At 41.9% G+C, this 25712-nt stretch overlaps 1 protein-coding gene across 1 annotated transcript in view; it reads left to right on the top strand.

The window, feature by feature from the left end:
- The window catches only part of LOC126996133 (uncharacterized), a 52045-nt gene extending 37432 nt beyond the window's left edge, over window positions 1-14613 (top strand). Inside the window, exons 4-5 of the mRNA XM_050856340.1 lie at window positions 11522-11660; window positions 13717-14613. Coding sequence (XP_050712297.1) covers window positions 11522-11660; window positions 13717-13981 — 404 coding nt within the window. The 3' untranslated portion in view covers window positions 13982-14613. The remainder of the gene's footprint in view (window positions 1-11521; window positions 11661-13716) is intronic.
- Window positions 14614-25712: the final 11099 nt, after the last annotated feature.

Raw genomic sequence — 25712 nt, forward strand, 5'->3', positions numbered from 1 at the left:
AGTAGAAAAGGGAGAATAACATAGGCGTAAAAGGACAGACAAAACACACACACACACACACACACACACACACACACACACACACACACACACACACACACACACACACACACACGAACACACAAACAATTCTTTTCTCAAACACACAAGTTCCGGGAAAGAGCTGTTTCGGATAACAACTTTCTCGGACTCTCGCAACGCCAAATAATTCATATCCCGCTGAAATCTGATGCGGAAAACTGGATTCAAACAAGGAGAGCATGGGGCACGCGAGGACCACACTTTCCTTGCCTAGACCCACAACGCTCAAAGGTTTCTGTGTTACAAGGTCAAGGTCAAGGACTTTTCCGCAACACCATACGGCCTTACTGAGAGAAGGTGTGGAAAAAGAGGGTGATAAGATTAAGAGAGAACTAATGAAAAAGAGGAGTGAGGATGATAGGAAAAAGAGAAATAAAGAGAAAGAATCGGAAGTGAACAGGATGACAGAAATAGAAAAACAGAATGTACGATAGGATGATAAGAGAACGAGAAAATTGAAATGAAAGGTTGCTGAGATACGTAAAGAAAAGAGAAGTGAGAAGATAACTCGAAGAACAGAAAAAAAGGAAAAACAAAAGAGTAAAGATAAAATCGAGCCTCTAAAACCACTTCATGCTCATAGCCTCATTTCATGAAATTGAAGGTTGCTCCCTGGCCCTTCCCGTGACAATGATTTCATAAGCCGCTAAAATCTGGCTCCAAAAAGGGAATTTAAACGGCGATGAAATGGGAAATGTAAATCAACGTTGCTTATTAGTTTCTTTATTAACGTACTTCCAGGAAAGCTTAAAGTTACTGAGAAAAGAATATGGCGTTGACAGACAAGATTTAATATGAGAGAGAGAGAGAGAGAGAGAGAGAGAGAGAGAGAGAGAGAGAGAGAGAGAGAGAGAGAGAGAGAGAGAGAGAGAGAGAGAGAGAGAGAGAGAGAGAGAGAGAGAGAGAGAGAATATACGCGTTTACGAAGTAAGATTCTTTCTGAAGCTTTACTTTAATTTAATTTCACGGTCTGGCATCACTTAGTTCACACAGACGAAATCGCTTTTTTATAAATTTTAATGAAAGATGAAGAGACGAAGGGAAACACGAGGGAAAAGTATGAGAAAAACGAAAACAAGGAAATTTGAAGATGCAAGTGTAAAATATAAATCAAAAGGGTCTGGGGAGGAGAAAAGTCTGACCAAGCGAAGTCTTGTGAAAAAAAGTTGTAGTGAAAAGAATGGAGGAACAAAAGATGAAGGAGAATTGAGAAGAAGAAGTTAAGGAAGGAAGGACTAAGAGAAGGAAAGGTATAATCATTGCATAAAAATAGATGATCAGGGAGCGAAAGGCTGAGAAGAAAAAGTCACCAGAAAGAATGAAGGAAAGAGATAGAATGGAGGACAAAGAGAGGCGAAGAGGACCACATATAGAATCAGAGTATATACAAAAGGTTCAGGGAAGAGTAAATTTTGATACTGCTGATTTTAGGAAGAAAATATATCGGAAAGAACAAGGAGATAAAAAGGAGCATGAAATACAGAGAAGCTCAGATGGACAAAGAAGAGCAAAGACTCAACGATACGGAGTGAAAATATGACGGTCTGGGAAGAGGAAATTCTGATAGTATATTATTTTTCGAATTTGAAGAAACGAAAGGAGAGAGAGAGAGATAAGGGATAAAGGGAGAAGGGGAGACATCCGGATCACAAAAAGAATATACAAAAGAAAAGTTATATCGGGAAGAATAGAAGGATAAAGGAAAACTAGAGAAACGAAACAAGGAAGAAAAGAAAATAAGGAAGACAGGGGCATGAAGAAGAATGAAATGAAAAAGAGGAAGAAGAAAGAAGGACAAATAGGAGCAACGGAACAATAAGGAAGACAACAACGGTTGAAAGAGCCAGAGGGAAAATAACTGAAAAAGCTCCCAAAAAAGTTTAGGAGAAAATAATCTGGAACCTGAGTTATACCTTTCGAAACTACATCTGCGGGATTTTTTTCCTTTGAGCTGCTTTCTTTACTGTAAAAAAACAATGAACGGAAACTTGGAATCTCTCTCACTCTTTCTTATCTATCTGTCTATCTCCCCCCACGACAAAGTCCTCATTTCAATTTCCGACCGATACAACTTCGTGGCTTCTCAACTTCGGCGTCTGGCGAAGCTGACGTGTCTTATGAGCATTCCTGATGGGCGGAAAGGTGAGTGTGGCGGGGATCTGAGCCTCGAGAGGAAGGGAGGAGGATGTAAAGTGATCGGGAAAGGTAATAAGGCGGAAAGTGTGCGGCGGCGTGATCGTGGTGGGCTTATAGGAGGAAGGAGGTAGGAAGAAAAAGAGAAACCGTGTGATGTTGATGAGATAGGGTGAGGAGAAAGCAAATGAAAGGAAAGGGAGGAAGAAGGAGGGAAAGGGAGGGAAAAGAGTAAAAAGAACGAAAAGAAATGAAAGGGAAGGGAAGGGAAAGGTGAAGGAAATAATGAAAGGTAAGAAAAGGAATGTGGAAACAGGGAAGTAAAGGGAAGGGGAGGGAGGGAAAGTGAATTGTAGATAGTTAGATAGATAGATAGAGGGAAAAGGAACGAATTCTACAATTTTTCTATTACGGTATACGGATACAGACTGAGAGCTCTGTAATAAAAAAAAATCATATGTTGGTCTTATGAAGAAAATGGACGTTGATTGTGGTGGATGATTATGAGGGTGAATGGACAGCATATGACGATGGGTGAAGGGAAACCGTGGCCCGTATCCATAAAGATTCCTAAAAGATGCCTAAGAATCCTGCCTAAAAAGGTTATTTCTAAAAATGTCTACCTGGGACTGTTCTAGGCATTAAAAAAATGTTTAATGTGATCAAACTACGTCGAAGTAATCATTGCGAAATATTTTATAAGTCCAAAGTGAACCCTAGAAACAGCTAAAATAAAAAGTTGTTAAGTGAATTTCTGATAAAAAAGAAAAGAAAAGTAAGAACACTCGAACTGTCATTTTTACTGGGACAGGAAATAGCAGGCCTTTTTTTCGTTTTTGTTGCTCTTGAACAGTTTCCAATATGGTAAAAAAAGAGAAAGTTTGTTTTCTCCTCCGAGGTCTGCTGTACCGAAGCAAACTGTTCTGGTTAATCTTGAGGGTAAGTCAGTGATTACTTCCCCTGCTTAGACTTTCCAGGACTACTCTTATCCCGTCAATAACAAAAATAATCACTGCATGCCCCAGAGGGAACGTCCTGGCAAATAATTAGTCAGTGGGTTCACGTCCGCTCTAGTTAACCTCAGAGGATCAGTAAGGATCTTGTAGGGATTACTTCCTCTCCGGTAAACCTTGCAGAACGACTTTCATCATGTCCTTAACAAGAATAACCGATGCACCCTCCAGATGTTACGCCTTGCGCTTCGTCGGTGGGGCGTTCGGGTTGCTGTCGCCGTCGTCGGTCATGTATTGTGTCGAAAACAACTCCCCCCCCTTCCGAGTGCACGCCTAGGCTTCGAAACGGTTAAAGAAGAAGAGTTCGTTCACAGGCGTGCCACATCTATTCCCTGACAGCTTTTCAGACCCACATTTCTTTGTCTTGAGAACTTTAAAATGAAGACAGACAAGGAAGAGGTGCAAATGAGACTATCTGAGGATAGATTAATTGCTCGCCCACCTGGCCTCACTGGAATTGGCGTCCACCACACGCTCCAAGTCCTTTGAGCACAGCAGGCGTACGTAGTGCAAGGAATCGCCGTTTGACACCTGTTAAACCGTGCCCACGTGGTGACTGATCTCTTCCACGATCAGAATTAAGCTGTGGTGAGCCCAGGCACACACTTCGAAGAAGCGGCGGCCATAGTGGTCGTGGCGTTGCCACTCTGTCCAGCACCCTCAGACACGGCCCGAAATAGTCTCACCAACGTATTGTGGTCGGGCTGAATTGGTGCTGGACTTCCCTGATGGGGAGTTGCAGTTGCCCGCTGCTTTGTCTGCGCTGTGGGAGGCGGTGTGAAGTTCAGGGAGGCTTCTGCATCTTCAAGGAAGCCGGAAATCTCCTCGAAAGCCGTCAGGTCACGATGTGGTGTATCTTCCATGATGCAGCTGTCTACGTAGGGCCGAAAACTACGCCATATATGAGGTTTAATGATAATAGTGTGGTAGTCCTTGGATTATTGGTTGAACCACAATAATACTAAGCAAGGGGATGTGTAACCAAGTGTACAGGCCCAAGCACCAAACTGATTCCTGTACACTTAGCCGAGCACGCGAACATCATCACCACTGGGAACATGATAATTACTGATGCGTTACCGTACACTCTAACCCTACAGTATGGGACGTAGGTAATTGGCCGGAAGAGAGGGAAAAGATGGAGGTCCAAATAAGAGTGTTGCATGACATAAGTATGAAACCCGGACGAGAGCACAGTAATAAGTGGAAATGGTTGTGTTAGAGAGAGCGGATGAGTGGCAGGTGGGCAAGGGGAAGGTAACTGGCACAAATGAGTGTGAAGTGCGAGGTAATTAAGGTGAGAAGAGAAGCACCATTAAACTATATATATATATATATATATATATATATATATATATATATATATATATATATATATATATATATATATATTTATATATATATATATTTTTATATGGAGCTGCAGGGAGAAAATAACATGGAAGGAGGTGAAAAAATAGTGATGAGAGGAGAGTGAGGATGACAGGTGGACAAGCTGAAAGAGAAGGGAAGAGGTGGAGGAGGAGGAGGAGGAGGAGGAGGAGGAGGAGGAGGAGGGTGTGTATGTGACAGCTAGGCCACCACCAGAAAATTACAAAATAAAACACAAACAAAAAAATGGAACATGTAAATTTCCCCTTGAAAAAAGAAAAGAAAACGAAAGAAAGAAAACAAAGAGAGAAGAGAGAGAGAGAGAGAGAGAGAGAGAGAGAGATTAAAGCCAATCCAAGTTCCCAAAGCGACTAAAAACGTGTATAAACTCTAAATTGGACGGCAATCTTCAGCCACTTCATCTTACTCTCTCCTCCTCTTCCTCCTCCTTCTTTTACAGTCTCTTTCCAGTAACTTTTAATCCATATGTAGATGACTTACTAACCTCTCTCTCTCTCTCTCTCTCTCTCTCTCTCTCTCTCCTCGTTTGTGTGCTTAAGCTTTCCATCCATTTATCACTAACAGAAAAAAGTAATAGTTACGCGCGTTCTATGTATCGTCCCCGTGGAAAACTATCATCACGCAGTCCTTAACCCGGTAGCAGCGAGGGGCCAAATTTGTGGCTTTACCGTGTAGCAGCGACGGGCCTAATTTGTGCCATGATATAAACCCCCCCAGAATAGATGATACATAATCTGATCACAAATGCTTTGATATATATTATTAAACAGTTTGTGTGAGGTGATTTTTTCTCATTTTTCTCGCTTGGAGGGAACATTAAGAAACATGATCCCCGCTGCTACCGGGCCTTCCTCGAGTGACGGCACGGCGTGGGAGTTTTCATCATCAGCAGCAACAGTTCGGCGAGGGCCAATTAGCGAAAACGTTTAGATGAGGGAAGTATTTTTAATTGCACTCAATATCCGGCGTGCGCGAAAGTTCTTCATGAGAACTTGTCGTAACTCGGCCAAAATTACAATTAGTGCCGAAACTCTTGGTATTTCAGGAAGGGCTGGCTTCCTGTGTCGCTGGAATGGATTATAACAGCAGTAGTAGTAAAAGTAGTAGTATTAACATCAATAAAACTCATATCACTACTAATATTAACAACAAACATAACAAAAATAATAATGAAAATAATAAGTACTATAATACCACCCATCACCAAGAGCACCACCACCACCACCACCACTTACAGCAACAAGATAAGGTATGAAGTAGGAACACGTATACTTAATATGCTCGGAATTTCTTATAGGAGGTACTCGGGAGGTGCACCCTAAGATATGCCTGCAACATCCTATCCCTGGTATCAGACTGCGTTGCTCCAGGCTCATCGTGCGAAGGAAGATCTACGAATTAAATTAAAAGTGGAAAATGATCACACACCCATCCACCCACCCACCCACACACACACACACACAAACACTAATTACAGTCATACACACAATTATTTCCATTACACACACATTATTATTGTTACATACACATACACACAAAATTATAATTACAAACAAAAAATCGCAGCAATACAGAGGAAGAAATGGTGTGAGTGTGTATCTGTGTGTGTGTGTGTGTGTGTGTGAGAGAGAGAGAGAGAGAGAGAGAGAGAGAGAGAGAGAGAGAGAGAGAGAGTACAACATTTCTCTCTTGAGGCGGAGTATCAATCTCTTTCTTTTTGTCTGTCTGTCTGTCTGTGTTTGTCTGCCTGTCTGTCTGTATCTGTCTTTCCGTCTCTCTCTCTCTCTCTCTCTCTCTCTCTCTCTCTCTCTCTCTCAGACTGATCCATTACCCTGGGATTACAGCGGACCTAGAATAATAAAAATAGAAAAGTTCATGGTTTAAAAGTTTGAAAAAAGTAAAAAAGACGGGCAATCAATCAGCCCGGGACTCTCTCTCTCTCTCTCTCTCTCTCTCTCTCTCTCTCTCTCTCTCTTAGAGCACACACACACACACACTCCACCACCACCACCACCACCAGACAGACCTGTCGTGCCCTGGCTTCGGTAAACGTGTCAAGGAATGTCACCCACTTGGTCTCCTGTTCAACTATTTACCTGAGCGCCTAATAACGTTACGTAACAGTAGCACACGTGGCTGGCTACCTGGATAACGAGGCTGAAGAGGGAAATTGGATTATATACAGGTGACTTATTTTATTTTATCTAACTTGAATTAACTGACACAGGGAGGAAAGAGGGGCATATAGACAGGGAGAGGTGGTATTAGTGCTGAAAACAGGAGAATTAGAAGTAGGAGGTACAGGATAAGTAGGAAGAAGAAACATGGAAACACGGCAACATGGAAGGCCAGTAACGAGAGAGTCTGTTTGGTTTTAACGTCGATGCTGCTTTGGTGATGAAGCAAATTCGTTAGGCACGATTGTGATCTGCGGAAGAGATTAATCAAAGCATTCACTGCACGAATGTACGAACACGTTCAGCTCATTTTGTGACGGAACAAAGTAAAGCGGTAAACGTGATTTCCTTAACAGATATGTGAACTAATTAAACTGTTAGCCGTGGCGGTGGTACGGATGCTGGAGGATAATGAGGTAAGGTAAGGTTGGGGGCATACACTATAGCTGCGCGTGGCCTCAGTGCTCATCTCCTTTGCAGTTCCCCTTCATCCTCCAGTGGGATATTATTAAAGGTGGTGTTAGTGGTGGTGGTGATGATTTTCCTTTTGGAGGAATAAAGGAAGGACTAAAATTAGGGAGAAGAAGAGGAGCAGGTGGAGGAGGCAGATTTAACACGAGACAGCCTTAAGAAACATTTTCATTGACCCAAACAGCGAACCAAGAACACTGAAAATATATCCTGCCTTCCTTTTCATTATTCTCCTCCTCCTCCTCCACTTCTCTCTCTCTCTCTCTCTCTCTCTCTCTCTCTCTCTCTCTCTCTCTTTCCTCCTCCTCCAGCTGTGTGAAAGGGAAGGGGCCAAGAGGGGGCCAGTCTCTCCCTTTTCTTAACTTCCTCTATATTGGCTATGAAGATTAAGCCAAACTTCCTGATCACGGACGGCCAATTTTCCTCCAAAGTTGTTAAAAAGTGTCTTATTTTGTTCGGGAAGGGAAGGACGTGTATCATTATGATGCTGTTCGAAGGAGGTATTATATTTACTTGAACAAAAATTTTCATATATTCTACCTTTATTTTTTGCAACGACGATTATAAATTTATCGACGCTGTTGTATGGGGAAGCAGGTGTTATCATCATCTCCGGCATCCTCAGGTGTATAAGCTTTACCTAGTTTAATTTTTGAATATGTTTGACCTCTATGGATCTGTACGTGTCTAGGCTTTACATGGGATGAGAGATGTTATAATACACGTTTTTTTCAGGTGTATTAATTAATTCTACCTGGTCTAAATCTTTATCGTAACTTACCTTTTACTAGGCTACAACACGGTATTTAATGCATAATGTCATCATATTTCTGTTGCACGGGAAAGCAAGTGCGTCATTACCTGGTGTTTTATCAGAAACATCAACTCTACTAAATTCTAATAACGGCTATCCTTTATCAAATTACCTCATGATATTTATTGTTCCTGTCTCGTTTCTGTCGTGTGAGGAGGCAGGTGTTTCATTATCTAAGACTTCCTCGAGTATATTAACTTTACCTGGCTTATATATCAGTTATTTTTCACCTATATTCATCATCCTTACGATATGCTTCTTACACCTGTATCAGCTTTGTTGTATGGAGGAAGAAGCTTAGTAATTATCTAGCAGTCTTAAGGCGTACAAACATTACCTAACCTAAATCTGAAATATTCACAAGTCTTGCATCATCTGCCTCTTATTTTTGTGACAGACGAAGGCGTATCATTCATTATATCTAAGGTTTCATCATGCATAATGGCTTGAACTAGTTTAACAATCAAAATTATGACTTCTATTAAACAACCTCACGAATCATTTCTTGCACTCAACTATATCGATTTTCTTGCGGGGAGGAAGAATGGGTGTCATTATCCAATGTTTCCTCAGATCATATTAATCTTACGTTCCCTAAACCTTAATTGTGTTTACCCTTAATTAATATACTGCACGGCATATTTCTTGCAATTGCCTCGATATCTTTCTTTCTGAAGTAAATTAAGTTTGACCCAGATCTTATAATTACAGAATGCGTATATCAATTAACCAAACACAAAATACTTTTTCGCGCTTGTAAACCTTTTCTTGTTACAAGGAAGCTCATCTATTTACGGCAGAGACAGGCAGGCCAAGATCTAATTGCTGGACCGATCGTAAAAGGAAGGAAAATAAGGCAACAAAGAGTAATATAAAACAACAAGGCCTTATTATTGGCCCAAACGTAAAAAGCAAGAAAGAAAAAGTCTACAAAGTCATATAAAACACCAATGTCTCAATTACTGGGCCCAACGTAATTATGAAAAAGAAAAAGGGCAATGCAGAATTTCATAAAATCGCCCAGCAAGTAGATCAATAAACAAGAAAAAAACTGATGACGCTGATAGACAACGTGTTAATTAAATCTGAAAAGTGTTTATCGAGGTCTTCTTGAAATTATGTCCCGGTTCCATTACCAAGCGATCATCCTTGCACCAGTCCCGCTTCCTGCCCACGAGCACCTATCCATCAAAGGCACTTATTCCCAGACGCTTTCATCTCGCACAGCAAACATTCCCAAGGCCACAAACAAGATTAGTCTGGTTATTATCAGTGCTTTTTCCACATCCTTGGTGCAGAATCCTTGTTAACCTTTCACTGGGCTCAAACAACTACCTACCACGGGAATACTAACACAGCCTCTTCTAAAGCCTTGTCAAATGTGGGTGAGCAAGTCCAGAGAGTTTTTGAGAATATGGGTCAGAGATACACATTTAGTATAGAGATGGAGAGACCGTACCCTTATAGAAACGTATGAGAGATGGATAAAACACATATAAGACGGCTGAGGAAGAAGTGAGTATATGAAAGAAGGAAGAAAGGAATGATGAAAATACATACATAAATAAAGATACGTAAGACGAACGTTATATGTGTGGGTGTGTAAGCCACAAAATGTTTGAGAATATGGATCTAAGGTTGCGAGATTTTCTTTCACAATTGCTTCTTCCTCCCTCCTGCTCCCTCCCTGGAGAGAGAGAGAGAGAGAGAGAGAGAGAGAGAGAGAGAGAGAGATTTTCTCTCTCTCTCTCTCTCTCTCTCTCTCTCTCACCTATGTTTAAGCTCTGAGAAGGAAGTTACCTCTTACACGTGTCTCCTTTTAACCTCGAAGGACCCAGCATCAATAAGCGCGTCTTATAAGCGCGTCTTTTCACCATTATTCGTCCTTTTACTCAATTTCAGCTAAGGATCCTGCTCTTCAAACGCGCGTCTTTCTAAAAATACTTCTAAGAAAACTCTACATCATTGAATGAACCACTCTTTTCAACTTTTCCTCCTTTTTTCTTGCACAATATCTAATCTAAGCTTGCAATTTTAGACGGTATTTCACACCTTTCATATCTGTTTCTTTTTCATTCTCACTATTTCCCTCTCTTAATAACTTGAAATGTAACAAGTTATATTTTCACTCCCTCTACTTTACCTTCTAACTTAAGCATTTTCCACTCCCTTTCCTCTCACATCTTCTCTTCTCTTCTCCCCTTTCCTCTCGTAAATAAAATTGTGAAGAGTTATAATTCCACTCCCTTTACCTTTCCCCTTTAACTAACAAATACCTCCTCCCTTTCCCCCTTACCTCTTCCTCTCTCCTTCCCTCCCTCCTCCCCTGACTTGAAATAATTACCCTTCGTCCCAACAGTATAAAGTTTCCAGTCCTTTAATCATAACAGACAAGTTGCCTTTCAACACCTTAATTACTTCCAGCCCTAAGCAGATATTACGGTGACAGATTGACCCACCTGACCGTTCCTTCTTTTCATTCCCCTCCTCTCATCCAACTTCTAGGAGTAATTAAAAAAGGGTCCTATCGCTTTTTCATCCCAACCTACAACGCTTTTTTTTTATCATTTTGATATTACGCAACCTACTTTAGCTGTTAAACCTTCCCTTCCCTCATCCGACACGTTTTTTTTTATATGATGCCACACGCTAATACAAGTATTTTTTTCTAACTGTTCTTTTCCATTTCAAAGCACTTCCCTTCCTATTAATCAAGTTCCTATATCCATGAATTCACCAGTTTACACTTATAAAGTCCCCTCCTCACGTCCACCTTTAAAATATAAACTAAAATAAGGCTATTTGTTTCACCCCTCCGTACCTTCCCTCTTTAAACAATATCCTTCCTTGAACGTTCACATATATACCAGTCCGGATTTACTTTCTCTTCCCTCCATTACGTGAACCTTTTCAGTGTAGCTAAAAAAAAGCGTCACTATTTTTACTGGGCTAATTCCAACATAAAACACTTTTTTTTTCCATTTAAAGATTACGTTTAAAGAAATGCCCTATGAAAATATCAGTCTATTCTACTTTTCCTTCCTCACATCAACTAGTTGAACATACCATGATATTATGTTACCTTTTTACACCAATTTTCCTTCACTTTAAACACTTTATTATGTTAGTCTTAATATATATATATATATATATATAGATATATATATATATATATATATATATATATATATATATATATATATATATATATATATATATATATATATTGTTAAAGTCCTTTCAATCCCTCCTGCGTGGTACTTTGAGGGGTTTAAATGTCCAGTGAGGATTACTTCCGTTCACTCGAATTTTACATTTTTAAACCCTCGATCCTTTCCTCCTCAAAGTCCTTTCAGTCCATCTAGCGTATTACTTTGAGATATTTAAGCATCCAGTGATGATTATATAAGTTCACACACTTATTTTCTTTGCACCTGCAGAGTACCTGTCCCACTCACGGTGTATCAAGGAGGTGCGGACAGACTGGGATCGTTGTCATCTGCAGTTCAAACACCTGGTGGGCAAAGAACATTCGAAGTCCAACCTGACGCAGAGCCAACGTGACCACAACATATGCTGGTGAGTCAGGGACAGACACACGCAAACTCAGATAGAGCTACAGACACACAGATAGACATACAAATAACTCACACGAACCCACCCACACACACACACACACACACACACACACACACACACACACACACACACACACACACACACGCACACACACACGAGGACGCTCCCTAACGAATCCAAACAGATCAAGACAAACAGAACACAATTTCGGGTACATTAACTCGATTAGCAGTGAAGCCTTCCCATGCTCCTCCATTGCCTCCATCTCCCCTCCTGCTTCCTTCCTTCCCTCCTCTAATCATTTTGCCGCCTCCTCATCCTCCTCCATTGCCTCCACCTTTCCTCCTGCCTCCTTCCTTCCCTCTTCTAATCATTCTGCCGCCTCCTCCTCCTCCTCCACCTCCTACTCTTCCTCCTCCGGCTTTCTCTCATTTGCAATATCCTCACTACGGCTCACTCACTCACACACACACACACACACACACACACACACACACACACACACACACACACACAAGCAATTATCTTTCCTCACATACCATACAGGCTTGCATATTTTATTTTTCTCTCGTTGTCTTATCCCTCTAAGGTCACTACTTTTTGGCCTTCCTCCTTCCTTCCTCCTTCCTTTATTTACGTTTAGTTTCCTGCATCCTTTTACTCCTCCTTTCTCTTTTATATATCTTCCTACCTCCTTCCCTTCAGCTCTTTCTCTCCTACAATTAATTTTCCCACCACAGCATTCTTTCTTTCTGCAATCTTTTCCTCCCTCTTCTATATTTTTTCCCTTACTATCTACCACTCGAACACTTTTCATCCTCCCACAAATCCCCTTGTTTTCCCCCTAACATACGTTCCTCTTCCTTTCCGCCCCTCCTTTTCTTCGTTAAGCTTCTTTCTTCCAAAGTATCCCTTCTTTCCTCCCTCCACCCCTCTCTCTTCCTCTCCTCCTTCCTCCATTAATCGATCCCTTTCTTCGTTCGTCTGTCCGTTTCTCCTTGAACTGAATTGAATAGAATTTGTTATTTAGCCAAATGAATACAGCATACATCAATAACACAATAAACTTTTACATTGGCTGAGACTATTGAGAGTAGAAATAAAAACTTTCCAGAAAGGCCCCAACAGAAGTACCCACTTGATACTCCAGTCAAGTTTATGTTAGTAAATTAGTTAAAATAGATTTGTGAATATTTTTTTATGAACACTGAAAAAGGTAGTTGAAATTTGACAGTAATATGTAAAAATTTCATAATTACAGACGTTGATACACACACAAGATATAAAAACAGACAAAACACACACACACACACACACACACACACACACACACACACACACACACACACACACACACACACACACACGCAAGCAGAGGCTCCTTTCCTACTTCCAGCAATTTCTCCCTCCATCCATCCCTTATTTCGTCCGTCCGCCGGTTTCTCCTTTCTTACTTCCAGCAATCCTTCCCTTTTTTCCATTCCTTTGTCCCTCCTTACCTAATTCCAGCAATTCCTCCGTCCCTTTCTCAAACTTACTCCCTTCCACAACATACCTCCCTCCATCCCCCCACCCATCAGAGTTGCTAAATTATCGTACTCAAAACATCGCATTTATCAGTTCCAGGGCCCAAAACTTTCTTACGCACACAGATAACGAAATACCAGTTAAAGTTCTCGTTAAAAGCATTACATATTGGCGTTTGTTTGCGATAGCTGTGACTCAGAAACCAGAATATACGATGTGCTGAGTGCCTGAATACGATAATTTGGTAACCCCGCCACCTAACCATTATTTCGTCCGTCCGTCCGCCTCCCTTTTCCCGCTCCCATCTATCCCTCCGTCCCTCCCGCAACATAGCTTCTTTCCTACTCACCATCCATCCCTTTATCCGCCCGCTCGTCTCTCCCTTCCGACCTCTAGCAATCCCTCCGTCCCTTCTTCAACATAACTTTCTCCCTACCCAACATCCATCCTGTTTTCCCCAAGTTCGTCTTTCCTTTCTTTCTTCCAGGAATCCCTCCGTCTCTTCTTCAAAACTTTCCCCCTTCCACAGCATACGCGCACGGCTCCTGAACTGCGTGTACGGTACCGGCTTCCTCAAGTGTGGGCGTCTGGAGGCGATATTCCTGCAGAAGATGACGGCGACGCTCTCCTACAGCGACGTGCATCAGGAAAAGTGTAAACGCGTCACCCTCAGCACCTGCTCCCACGCAACACACGCTACGAGACCCTCCTCCTTTAATATCTTCCTCCTCCTTCTAGTCTGCCTCCTTCCCGGACTCAGATTCGCAACGCAAGATGATGGTACTGGAGGTTGAAATACAGACATCATGTTACTTATCGCTCCCCCTTCTCCTTCACTTCCTCCTTGTCTCTCTCCCTCCAAGCCAAACATTCGCAACGTAAACTAGAGGCTATTTCCCAAGAGCACTTTTACGGGTGGTGCTCTTTTTGGTGTTTCTGTGACCTACTGAATGGATGTGGAGTTCGTATACTTGAAGGGACTCTCGTTCTGTAAGAGGTGAATGCTGCGGTATGTGTGGAGAATTATAGATCAATTATAGATGTGGTAAAACAGGGTATACCGGCCATGGAGGCAAACGATGCTTAAATATTGCTCGTATGATCCAGCCTTACGTTGATGATGGTAATGATAAGAAATACGGACATATCACTCCACGCAAGTTCCTACGCACCCCACGTCACCTATTCCTTCTGTAACCCTCCTCTTCCTACCCTGAGACTCGCAACGTAAACTAAGGTGATAATGAGAGGTTAAGAATACATAAATATCACTCTCCATGCATTCTCCAGCACCCTTTGACTCTTAGCCCTTCTGCATTACCTTCCTCCTCCTCCTTCTCCAAGTTTCTCTCTTTGCTAGCCTCGAGGACATGGAGTAAGCTAAGAAGGTTGTAATGATAGCCTGAAATATAAGCAGAGATATCGACACGGTTTTTTTTTTGTGTGTGTGTGTGTGTGAGAGTTCCTGAAAAGCTGCGTTATGTTGGGATACACGGAGAAGCTTTCGTCGCGATGGGATTGAATGCTGCGCTAAGTGCGGACAATTACAGATCAATAGGCAATCAGGTAGGGTTTATTTTAACCTTTTCTTACCTGTTTTGAGTGTGTCATTAGTCACTAGTGTTGTTGTTTTTTACCCTGTCAGATGATACTAAAGGAGGAGTGAGAGGAAGAGGGTAAAGAGGAAGAACAGGAGGAGGATGGAGAGGAGGAGAAGAAGGGAAGGATAAAAAGAAGAGAAAGAGATTTAGGGCGGGATTATCAGTCAACCTCTTCCCTCTTCGTCGAAGCGTCTCTTAGAGAGTGTGCTTCCGTTTGGAGGTATTAGCAAACGCTCTCTTCTCTTCCCCCTTGGAAGCAATCGTTCCTTGTAGTGTTGGAACTATCAAACAAACGTTGAAAACCGAAAAATTAATGCATTTTAGGTACATTTCTATAATGGAAAATATTGTGTGGTTAATATTTATGTAAACAGTGTTTGATACAGTAACATACACTATGTATAGCAGAAAATGTTCTATTGATGCGTTGGTTGGTAGCTGTGGCGAAGTTTGTTTGCAAGGCAGCCCGAGCCCCGGAGGCCGGAACCCGCCACTTTCATCCCAGCACTTCCAGCAGCAAGATCGAGAACAACAATGGCCTCCACACAACATGCAGCCTCCATGCTGGTGGTTCGAAGGGCCAGCCCAATAAACGCTCAAGAACGAGAACTGTTGTAAGAACTGGTGAATAGATAACCGGGCGGCGATTTCCGATGTTGGCTTATTATAGGAACAGTGAAGTCTTGAATAAACAGAAAAATATTGTTTCTCGTATTGTATAACTTTTTATATAAGGCCCAGAAAATTTAGATTGTTCTTATACAAAATTAATAATACAGTAACATAGAAAAATGTTGTAATAAATCATTCAATGTGAGAAGATACTGGCGAAGAGGTGGTCTTCAGCTGCTCTTCCTGAAGGGAGAGAAAATAGTTCGTTTCCTTCCCGCTAGCCGCTTCCCGCGTTGCACAAAGACACTTCTCGTCACTGATAGTACCGTTTGTTCCATGAAGATTGCTTTCCTCGCGGGAAGGGGCAAGAGGTTGATTGAAAATACCGCAGTTACTCTTCCACTTATTTTCACCTGAAATTTACCAGACGGAAATGACACCTATTGCTGTGTGTGTGTGTGTGTGTGTGTGTGTGTGTGTGTGTGTGTGTGTGTGTGTGTGTGTGTGTGTGTGTGTGTGTGTTATTCACCACGGCCTGATCAGGTGTTGGACTCGCAATCGCCAGCAGGTACCCTCCCGACATGAACAAGTGGTCTTTATCGTCGATCTCTGGGTACTGACAGGACCTCACACACCACACACCCCATCCCCCTTGCTCCAGTGACCACTCCTAGTCAACGGAAAGAATCCGGTCTGAGCGGGCTCGAACCGCCGTCCTGTCAGACCATGAAGCCTGGCAGCGCAGTGTGTGTGTGTGTGTGTGTGTGTGTGTGTGTGTGAGAGAGAGAGAGAGAGAGAGAGAGAGAGAGAGAGAAATAACAAGGTCAAAGAAACGAAAAGTTAGAAGGAAAAAAAAAAAAAAAAAGGAATTCATCGTGGAAAAAAGACGCGCAAAAAACAGGCTACAAGGAGGAGGAAATGCTGTGAGGCGAAGAGGAGGGCGGGAGGTAAAAGGATAGGAGGGTGGAGAGGGAAGGAAATGAATTAGGGGAAGAGGATTGAGAAATCAGGACGAGGAAAGGAAATAAGTAAATACATGAGAGAGAAAGGAGAGGAATAATAGAGGAGAGGCGGTGCAAGTGTGTGGAGACGACGGAAAAGGAAAAGGAGAGAAAACAGGAAAATAGGGCAAGGAAGCGGGTAGGTAGGAAAGGAGGAAGGGGAGGATGGAAGAGGGAAGGAAGGGCAATAGCGTAAGTGGAGAGGAGGAAAAAGGGCATAAAAGAAGCAAGGAGGGAAGAGAGGGAAAGAAAACGGGGGGAGGGACAGTGGCCTTTTTAACTTTTTTTTTTCACCCTTGAGCTGCCTCTCGTGTAAAAAAAAAGGGCGTATGGCAGGAGATTAAAAATATTTGACATATGAAACGAAATATGAAACAGATCTAGAAGAGAGAACAGCAATCATTTTACGAACCTTACAGGATACAAAATTAAAGAGAAAATTTAGCATGAAAAACACGTTTATATAATAAGGAGGGATCGCATAAACAAAGACGAGAGTAACATGAGACAGAGGAGCAAGAAAGAAAAAATATATATATATATATACTAAAGTAACATGACAAAAGATAGCGAAAAAAAAATGAGAATAACACTTATAACGAAGGAAGTCTATATCAAATAAATACAAGTGTCGAAACAAAAAAATAATCAAACACGTTTCTAGTTAACGACATGTTTCTATATAGTTAACAAGGTAATCAGACAATTGGACTGATCATTTTTTAATAAGAGACGCAAATTAATAATTCAGCTAGCCAGGAGACCAGAAAAGGAGCAAGAAAAAAGGTGTGACAAGAATATTTCAAGAGGCAGCCCAGTGCGCAAGAGAACGATAAAGAATGAGAAAAGTTGGAGGCAACACAAACCGCAGAGAGGAAAGAAAGATATTTGAGGACGAAAATGGAAAAACGTCGAAAGAAACTTGGAAGGATAGATAAAAGAGAAATTAGGGTAAAGAAAAACGAGAATGTAAGAATGGATGAAAACATGGAAACATGGAAAGGCGAACAACAGAAAGCCTACTGGCTCTTTACAAGGTTGCCGACTTTAGTGATATGAACTGCTCGACGGTCACTTCGAGCAGATCAAAGCTATTCGGTGCGTACGTTCAATTTACTCCTGTTGCAACGAAGTAACGGTCGATGCGATTTTAGAGGGAGAAAAATGTTATTTTGCACTTACTACTTCAGCAGGGAGGTTATTCCGATGGCATACGACTCTGCGAGAGAAGAAACTCCTGACAATATCTGCACTGCATTCCCTCGATTGGACAGTGTTACGGCCGGGTCTTTCCCGCGCCTTTGTTGTTTTTGTTTTTTTCACTGACACGGTGGGGTCACCCACATGGCCTGTCGTGTGACCCTTTGATTGCGCTGGTATTTCCGCCCTCATCGACCCAGCACGAAATGGAGATTTCCGGTTTGGGGAGCGAGGCCTAGTAACCACCCGGGTTCTCTGGAATTTTTCGCCCGCCGACTTGGTTTCCCACGCTCGGGCACAGCACCCCACAGCCCGCCCGCCTGACGATCGCGCGGCGACCCGGGGTCGATGTTGCCATATAACTATTTTAAGTTTCATTTATATTCTCCTGTGCGTTGTTAGGTGTTATATATTTCCCTTGTACATTTTCCTTTTATGTTAAGATTAGCAAATGTGTTTATTGTACTTAGATTGTGTAAAACTGAGTTGTCGTGGAAGGCTGTTGTCCCGCACCGCCGGCGACGGCTGGCAACCCTTGCGGCGGGGCGGCGGACAGTCCCGCCCTTTAACTTCATTCTTGAACTTTGTAATAAAAAACAGTACGCCGTCCGCCCGGCACCCCTCTCCCTTTTACTTCCGCTCTGTTCCTTCTCCCCTCTACTCTATCCCGTGAATGCATTTTGTTTTTTGCTAGGTTAAGCATATGCATGTACCCCTACTCTGTACATTCCCCCCAACTTTTCTAAATAAAAATTTGAAATTTGAATTGAGGGTGCTCTCTAGTGCAGTGGTTAGCACACTCGGCTCACAACCGAGAGAAATGATGTACCCCGTTAGCGTCTCTTTCCCAGTGAAAAGAGATTGAGTCGCCTGAGTCGTTCTTCATAAGGCTGAGCCCTTAAAAGTGGAATCCGTATATGAAGAGCCGACTCATGCGACGCAACCTCTTTTCACTAGAAAAGAGACGCTAATGAGGGGATATGATTCAGGTCTTCCAGTACTCCCAAGAACTTTAATAACGTCGACCATTTTAAGTTTTTTGAGCTACAAACCAACTCAAGAACCAGACACAACAGTTCATCTATCGCCTAAGCGAGGCGATGCAAAACAGATATTGAGAGGAGTTTTTTCTCAGAGTCATACGCCATTGGAACAACCTTCCTGCTGAAGTAGTAAGCGGACACCATCAACTCCTTAGAAAATCGCTGTGACCGAGAGTAACGATAATGAAAGCTGATGGAATACATAACTAGAATTCTTCTCTTAAACTAAAATAACAAAAAAGATAAGAAGGATGAAGGCCATAAAGAAAATGAAGACAGAGGGAAGGCAATAAAGTGGATAGCAAGGGACTTCATGACGGTGGCAGTGAGAGACAGTAGGAATGAAGGAACCTGCAGAGAATAGTGGGTGAATTGGATAACCAACGCAGAAAGGAATATGAAACGAATAACAAGTGACACCATAGAGTAAAAAACAGGCTGGTGAGACAGATAACAACAATACTGCTTCTCTACTTTCCGACAAGATAAAAATACAAAACTAAGGGAAATGGAGTAACAAAAAATAACAGGCGATAAAAGGTAACAGAGTGTAGACATAGGAAGCTGGAGGAGAGATAACACCAGTTTCCCTTCAATCTTCGACCCCGTTAGCACAAGAGAGACTGGGGTGAAGACAATGGGGAGTAAATAAAATGACAAACGAATAATACGGGAAACAATGGAGGTTAACACCCAATTAGGATAAAGGGAGGTGGGGGGACAGGTAATTACGATTCCTCATCTTGCATTCTGTTAGTATAAGAAAGAATATGAGTGAAGACGAAGGGGAGTAAAGAGAATAACAAATGGGTAATACGGGAAACAATGAAGGGGAACAAACGTAATTAGAATAGGGGAAAGTGGGTAAACAGGCACCTCTGATTCTTCTCCCCTTCTCCCCGCCAGCGGTCTGTATCAACGCTGACGTAATTATTGTGGCGGCGCTAAGGACTGTTACTAATTGAGACCATTAAAGACACTCAGGTACACGTAAACACATGCCCAGGTACAGGTAAACAGGTTAATGCAGGAAGGGAGACACAAAGGCGACACACACACACACACACACACACGCACACACACATATACGAGCTTAGGGCAGACGAGACACTGATATACCTTTGTCCTTGAAGGGTAATCTGCGTCTAACGAGCGAGGCACAAAATCGATAGACACGGACGAGAGAGGGTGAAATAATAATGAATAAATGATTCGAACACGTCGCTTCATCCTACCGTCCTCTGCACTTCACACCGTCCTGTCCCATGTACTACTTTTCTTCAAACAAAGGGAGGATTATTATTTTCTTTTTACTGAGCAATAGCTGGATTACAGAGTTCTGCTTCTATTGGCGTTATATGAATTTTTTTTTTTTTCCTTTAACCTTTAATCTACCCCCTCTTTCTTTCTGTAGCGAGAGAAAGATGCAGACAGACAAAGAGATAAATAGATATAGATATAGTTATTTTTTTCTTAAAGTACCTCCTTTTATTTTGTGGAAAGAGAGAGACCGATAGATAGAGAAATTATTTTTTTTATAAAGTTAGACGAGATCTGTGTAATACAAACTTTTTAAGATGGGTGTACGAGACTCGCACCACCCAAACTTCTTAATTTACTGGTCCTGGGACTGATTGCGAACCTTTTGTTTCCGTGTAATCATCAAATGGAGCAGCCTGGGTACTTTGGGTTCGCTTCAAGTTATCGACGAAAAGCTTTGATTGGCGTCTGAGGTTCTTGTGGAGACGCGGCGCACAGTCGACGCAACGCCGGGCATACTAATCACTTTGTATGTCGGTCCTACACTCGACTCTAATCATTGCCACTTCGAGAACTTTTCAAAATACTACTCGTGAAGAAAAAACGGTTGAGGCACATGTTGATTAAACACAGCAAACCTTCAATAAACCTCGACTAAAGGCTTTAATATACTACACAGAAAAGAAAATGAGTGAGGTCTATAATGACTAAGTAAGTTAATCTTCTTAATAACGAGCCCAAACTGAACGAATAAATTATTCGTGGAACCATATAAGCTTTTCAATATATATATATATATATATATATATATATATATATATATATATATATATATATATATATATATATATATATATATATATATATATATATATATATATATATATATATATATAGTAACGGCCTCGTGTTCAGGAGGACGCAGTTCAATCGCCCGGTGCCACCAAGCTGGGATTTTCAGCCGCCGCAGTGGCTTAAAACTACCCACATGCTGTCCAGAAGACCACCTATCCTTGGACTCTAGATTCAAGGATCAAAATGAGCTCTGGGAGGCAGCATGAGCCAATGCAAGATGGCGCCACTATAAACACTCGCCTGCGCCAGAACAGGCTGGGCCGACCATCAGGACCCACTGATATGAAGCCTTTGTTGCAATAGAAGCAACAATGTAAAAAAAAAAAAATATATATATATATATATATATATATATATATATATATATATATATATATATATATATATATAAAGGTTCTCTAATCATAATCGATTCAGACTAAAGAAAGAGGCGTGATACCTCCCCACCTTAAAGGGGTTGAAGGCAAAGGAAGGAGTAAATATAGACGAATGAGGGATGTTTCGGAGCTTACTAGTGAAAAGGAAGAAAGAATGAAGATACTTGTTAACTCTTGCATTAGGAAGTTGGACATTAATGATTTCCGGAAAAATTGAACTATGGAAAAAACAACTTGGTAATCCCCTCAATTATCTTGTTAAATGAATGGCTTGCTGTACTGACAAGAAATTATCAGAGGGCTAAGGCCCCTTTCACACGGGGCCACTCAGCAGCGCTCCCGCTGGTAAATAATAGAGATGAATGGAGGTTTTCACACGCAGCCACGACCATAAAAAAGAAGCGCTGCAGACGGATTCGCTGCCGGTGGCGACCACAAAAAAATGCGCTGCTCGTCGCGTTACGTGGCATTCAATGGCAGTTTTCACACGTAGCTACAGCAGCGCCACTTTTTTTTTTAGCAACGCGTGCGTGGAGCGACAGTAGCACTCCTAACGCCCTATTCAATTTTAGCAGCGTTGCTCAGAAGCGCTGCTAATTCGACACACATCCCACATCACTTTCTAGAAAGATACGCAGCGCTTTCCAGCAGCACTGCTACAATTGAGTCGAGCATGAGTAGCGCTGCTGCAGCGCTGCTGAGAAGCGCTGCTGAGTGGCCCCGTATGAAAGGAATCTAATTTTAGCAGCGCTGCTGAGAAGCGCTGCCAAGAGGCCCCGTGCAAAAGGGGCCTTGTTTTTTACTTTGGTCAATTTATGTGCAACAGCTCGTTTTAGCTGAGGAATTTTACTTATTCCCAAATAACGAGAACTAAATGGAATGCCGAATACAGATCGGTGAGCATTCTCTGAGTGGCGTATATATGCTACTGCACTATACGTGTATATAAACGTAGGTAAAGATGACGTGCATGATTCCTCTGTACATAAGAATGCTTATGACGAATACTAAAAACGATAAGAATGCTAACTCATATGGTGTCTACTAACTGGCCCTACTCTAAGTGTTGTGTATACACTGAAAAATCTATGTATATATATTATATCTACTTGGTTAATTAAGGGTGTGTGTAGATCACTTCTGTATATAGACTGCACACGGTAGGTATACAGGCGAAGATAGGCACAAATCCCCCTTCCAGTTCAGCTTTAACTCAACGCAACTTTCACCTAAACGTAATTACATCCACCTACCGACGCTGCCTCCTGAAGAGCAGCAAATAACTTCGGTGTTTTTATCCACGAATCTGAAACTTGTTGGGAAATTGTTTCTAAACCTGTTTCTTACGTACTTCCCTACACTACTGGAATAAAGGCTATGACTCAAGGGTACACCAGTCCTTAACCAAATTATGTGTTTTCTTTCATTCCTTTACTTACACAAATGGCGCAAAGGATATGAGCTGCAGGGTATACTATTCCTTAACCTATTTATACGTGTTTTCTAGTATTGCTTTACCTGCACAAATGGAAAATAGATTATTAGCTGTAGAGTATACCGTTCAAGAATCTATATATAAATATGCTTTACAATATTTACCCAGCCAAACGGACTAAGAGCTAAGAACTACAGTATATACCATTCTTTAAGCTACATACGTGTATCCTGATTCATTATCTGCTGAGCGCCTTACAAAAAATATAAAGGGAAATCTAAGAAGTGGAACAAGAGAAATGAAAGGAAAAATGTTGGGCATAACTTAGAGACAGGAAGCGAGTGTTATGAATTAGGAAACTGACAAAGGCTGCAGATATTCTGATGACGATTCAGAGCAAGAAATGACCTTGGACGGGTTATAATTATCATACGTAAAGCAGACAATAGAGGAAAAAATTGAAACTAACAGAATAGAGGCACAGAAATTGTAGAAATCGGGGGAGAGGGATAACCAATGATATAGATATTTGCCAGAGAAGGAACACAATAGGAAGGGCCTTGGTTATGTAGTGATCAAGTAATGGTTAATAATGATGATGACCGCTATGAACTACAAAGGTATATCATTCCCTTAATCTGTGCTATATAACGTGTTCTACTTTCTTTATTTTCCTCCATATACCGCGCAAAGACTGTCGAGCCACCCGGTATAAAACTTGTAATCCTGCAAACGTGTTTTTTTTTCTTTTTTTGCGTCTTCATTTACAAACACAAAATGGAGCGCATGGAAACTGCACACAGAACCGGGGGAAATTCTCGACTCAATCCCTTTTAAATTATGTGCCTGACCTCAACCCCCCCCCCTCCCCCCCAACCAACATACATAATGCAGGTCAGTGGGACAACAGTAATGGCCTCACCAACAACCGACAAATAGCATTAACCTTAAACAGACATGGGATATACACCAAATGGCGCACACTCCAGGAAACACACAGGAAACCACTATTTGGAGCGGGTGGTGGGATGAGGCGGAGGCGGGGAGACGAGGGCGGGAGAGAGGAAGGAAATAGAAAACAAGGGTGATAGTGGGAGGATGAGGATAAGATAAAAAAAAAAAAATTATGGAACACGCACGGAATGCAATGCCAGCGCAGGCCGAAAGAAAAGAGACGAGGATGTGTGTAGCAAAGGGTAAGGAATTAAGAAGACGAGGGTGGAGATGGCACTGAAATAGGGAGGAAAAAAAAATAAAGAACATGGGAGAGGGGAAAAGGAAAGTTAGGGTAGGGGCCGAGGATAAAATGGAAGTGTTAGGAGTGAGAGGAAGGAAAACAGCAATGGAAAGAGGGAGATAAAGGTAGTGTGGTAATAAAATAGATATGAAAGAGGGAGATGACAAGGGTGAAAGGGTTAGGGACGAGGATAGAGTGCCAGTATAGGGAAGAGGGAATAAGGACGAGGACGAGTGACGAGCGAAGAGGAGGAAAAAAAGAAGAGGCCAAGGTTAATATTCTCAGACACTCGCATCTCACATCAACAATTCCAAAGGTCGAAAAGGAGGTCAATCGGGTTCTTAGGATTTTTTTTATTTATTTATTAGGTTCATGGTAAAGAAAGGCCAAACTACCACTAGGTTCATAAAAATTGCACTGGAAATCCTAAGAAAGTTTTGTCAAATTTGTGTGCTAGGGCGTCGAAATGTTGAAGTAGAGGATGTAAGGTAGAGGATGGAGGGTGAGGAAGAGTGAGAAGGAGTTAAGGACGAGATCGTGAGGCAGATAAAGTGATACTAGAGAAGAGGACGACAGTGAGTTAGGAGGTCTGAGTTGAGAAAGGGATGAGATAAAGGGATGAGAAGGAAAAGGGTGACTGAATTTAAGGATGGCGGGTGAGGAAGAGTGAGAAGGAATTAAGGACAAGATCGTGAAGGCAGATAAAGTGATACTAGAGAAGAGGACGAGAGTGAGTTAGGAGGTCTGAGTTGAGAAAAGGATAAGACAAAGGGATGAGAAGGAAAAGGGTGACTGAAATTAAGGATGGCGGGTGAGGAAGAGTGAGAAGGAGTTAAGGACAAGATCGTGAAGGCAGATAAAGTGATACTAGAGAAGAGGACGAGAGTGAGTTAAGAGGTCTGAGTTGAGAAAAGGATAAGACAAAGGGATGAGAAGAAAAAGGGTGACTGAAATTAAGAAACGTGACAGAGATTGAGATTGATGATGAGGGAGGAGGAGAGGAGTCGAGAAAAAGAGTGAAGGAGAGATACCGGGATGGTGTAAAAAAAGGGGAGGGAGAGCAAGGGTGGGAAGAGGACAAAGGAGGGAGTGAGTGCACCTGCCTCCAGTTGTGTATCACTCGCTGCTACACAACATCATAAAGCATTTCCAAGCTGCAATCACCATTCACTCACTCGTCTAAATTGCTTTGGTTCAGTCTATCAAGCGTCCGCAACACAAACACGGCAAGGAAACCAAAGGACGAGACGTATTGCTGTATTTGTTCACGAGTTTCATCAACACAACTACACGTACAGTTCTAGTAAATCATATCAAATACTTTTCTGACTACTGGTATATATGTCGATACATGTGTGTGTGTGTGTGTGTGTGTGCGTGTGTGTGTACGATGAAGCGTATGTACGTACATGTCGAGATGAATGTAATTAATTTGTTTCCGAATAAATAAATAAAATGTTATTGTTGTATTACTTCCCGACGATGAAAGTGGGACGGTATGCGTTTCAGAGTTAATGGAGGCGAGGGAGGCGGGGACAGTGGCCACACCTACGCACGGCGGCAAATGAGGTGGAAAACAACGAATATTTCACGAGCCATATGAACGCCAAAACAAAGGAGGAATCAATGCAGTTCATAGTATGTCAAATAGCCACACAATTTATACAGCGTAACTTCCACAGGTCATATTTCTCTCATGACCAAGTTAGTTGAGCGCACAGACAGACGCACAGCTAGAGACAAAAGTGGTACTGATTACATTGCTTCCACAGTTCATATTTCTCATTCCCAAGCTAGGCACACAAGACACATGGAGACGCAGACGCACACAAACAGAGGTAGAGAATAATCAGTTTCGAGGGTACAACATCACAGACCTCTACACTTTCATCCCCCCACAGGCG

The sequence above is a fragment of the Eriocheir sinensis genome, chromosome 9 (assembly GCF_024679095.1).
Source record: "Eriocheir sinensis breed Jianghai 21 chromosome 9, ASM2467909v1, whole genome shotgun sequence".
Classification (NCBI taxonomy): domain Eukaryota; kingdom Metazoa; phylum Arthropoda; class Malacostraca; order Decapoda; family Varunidae; genus Eriocheir; species Eriocheir sinensis.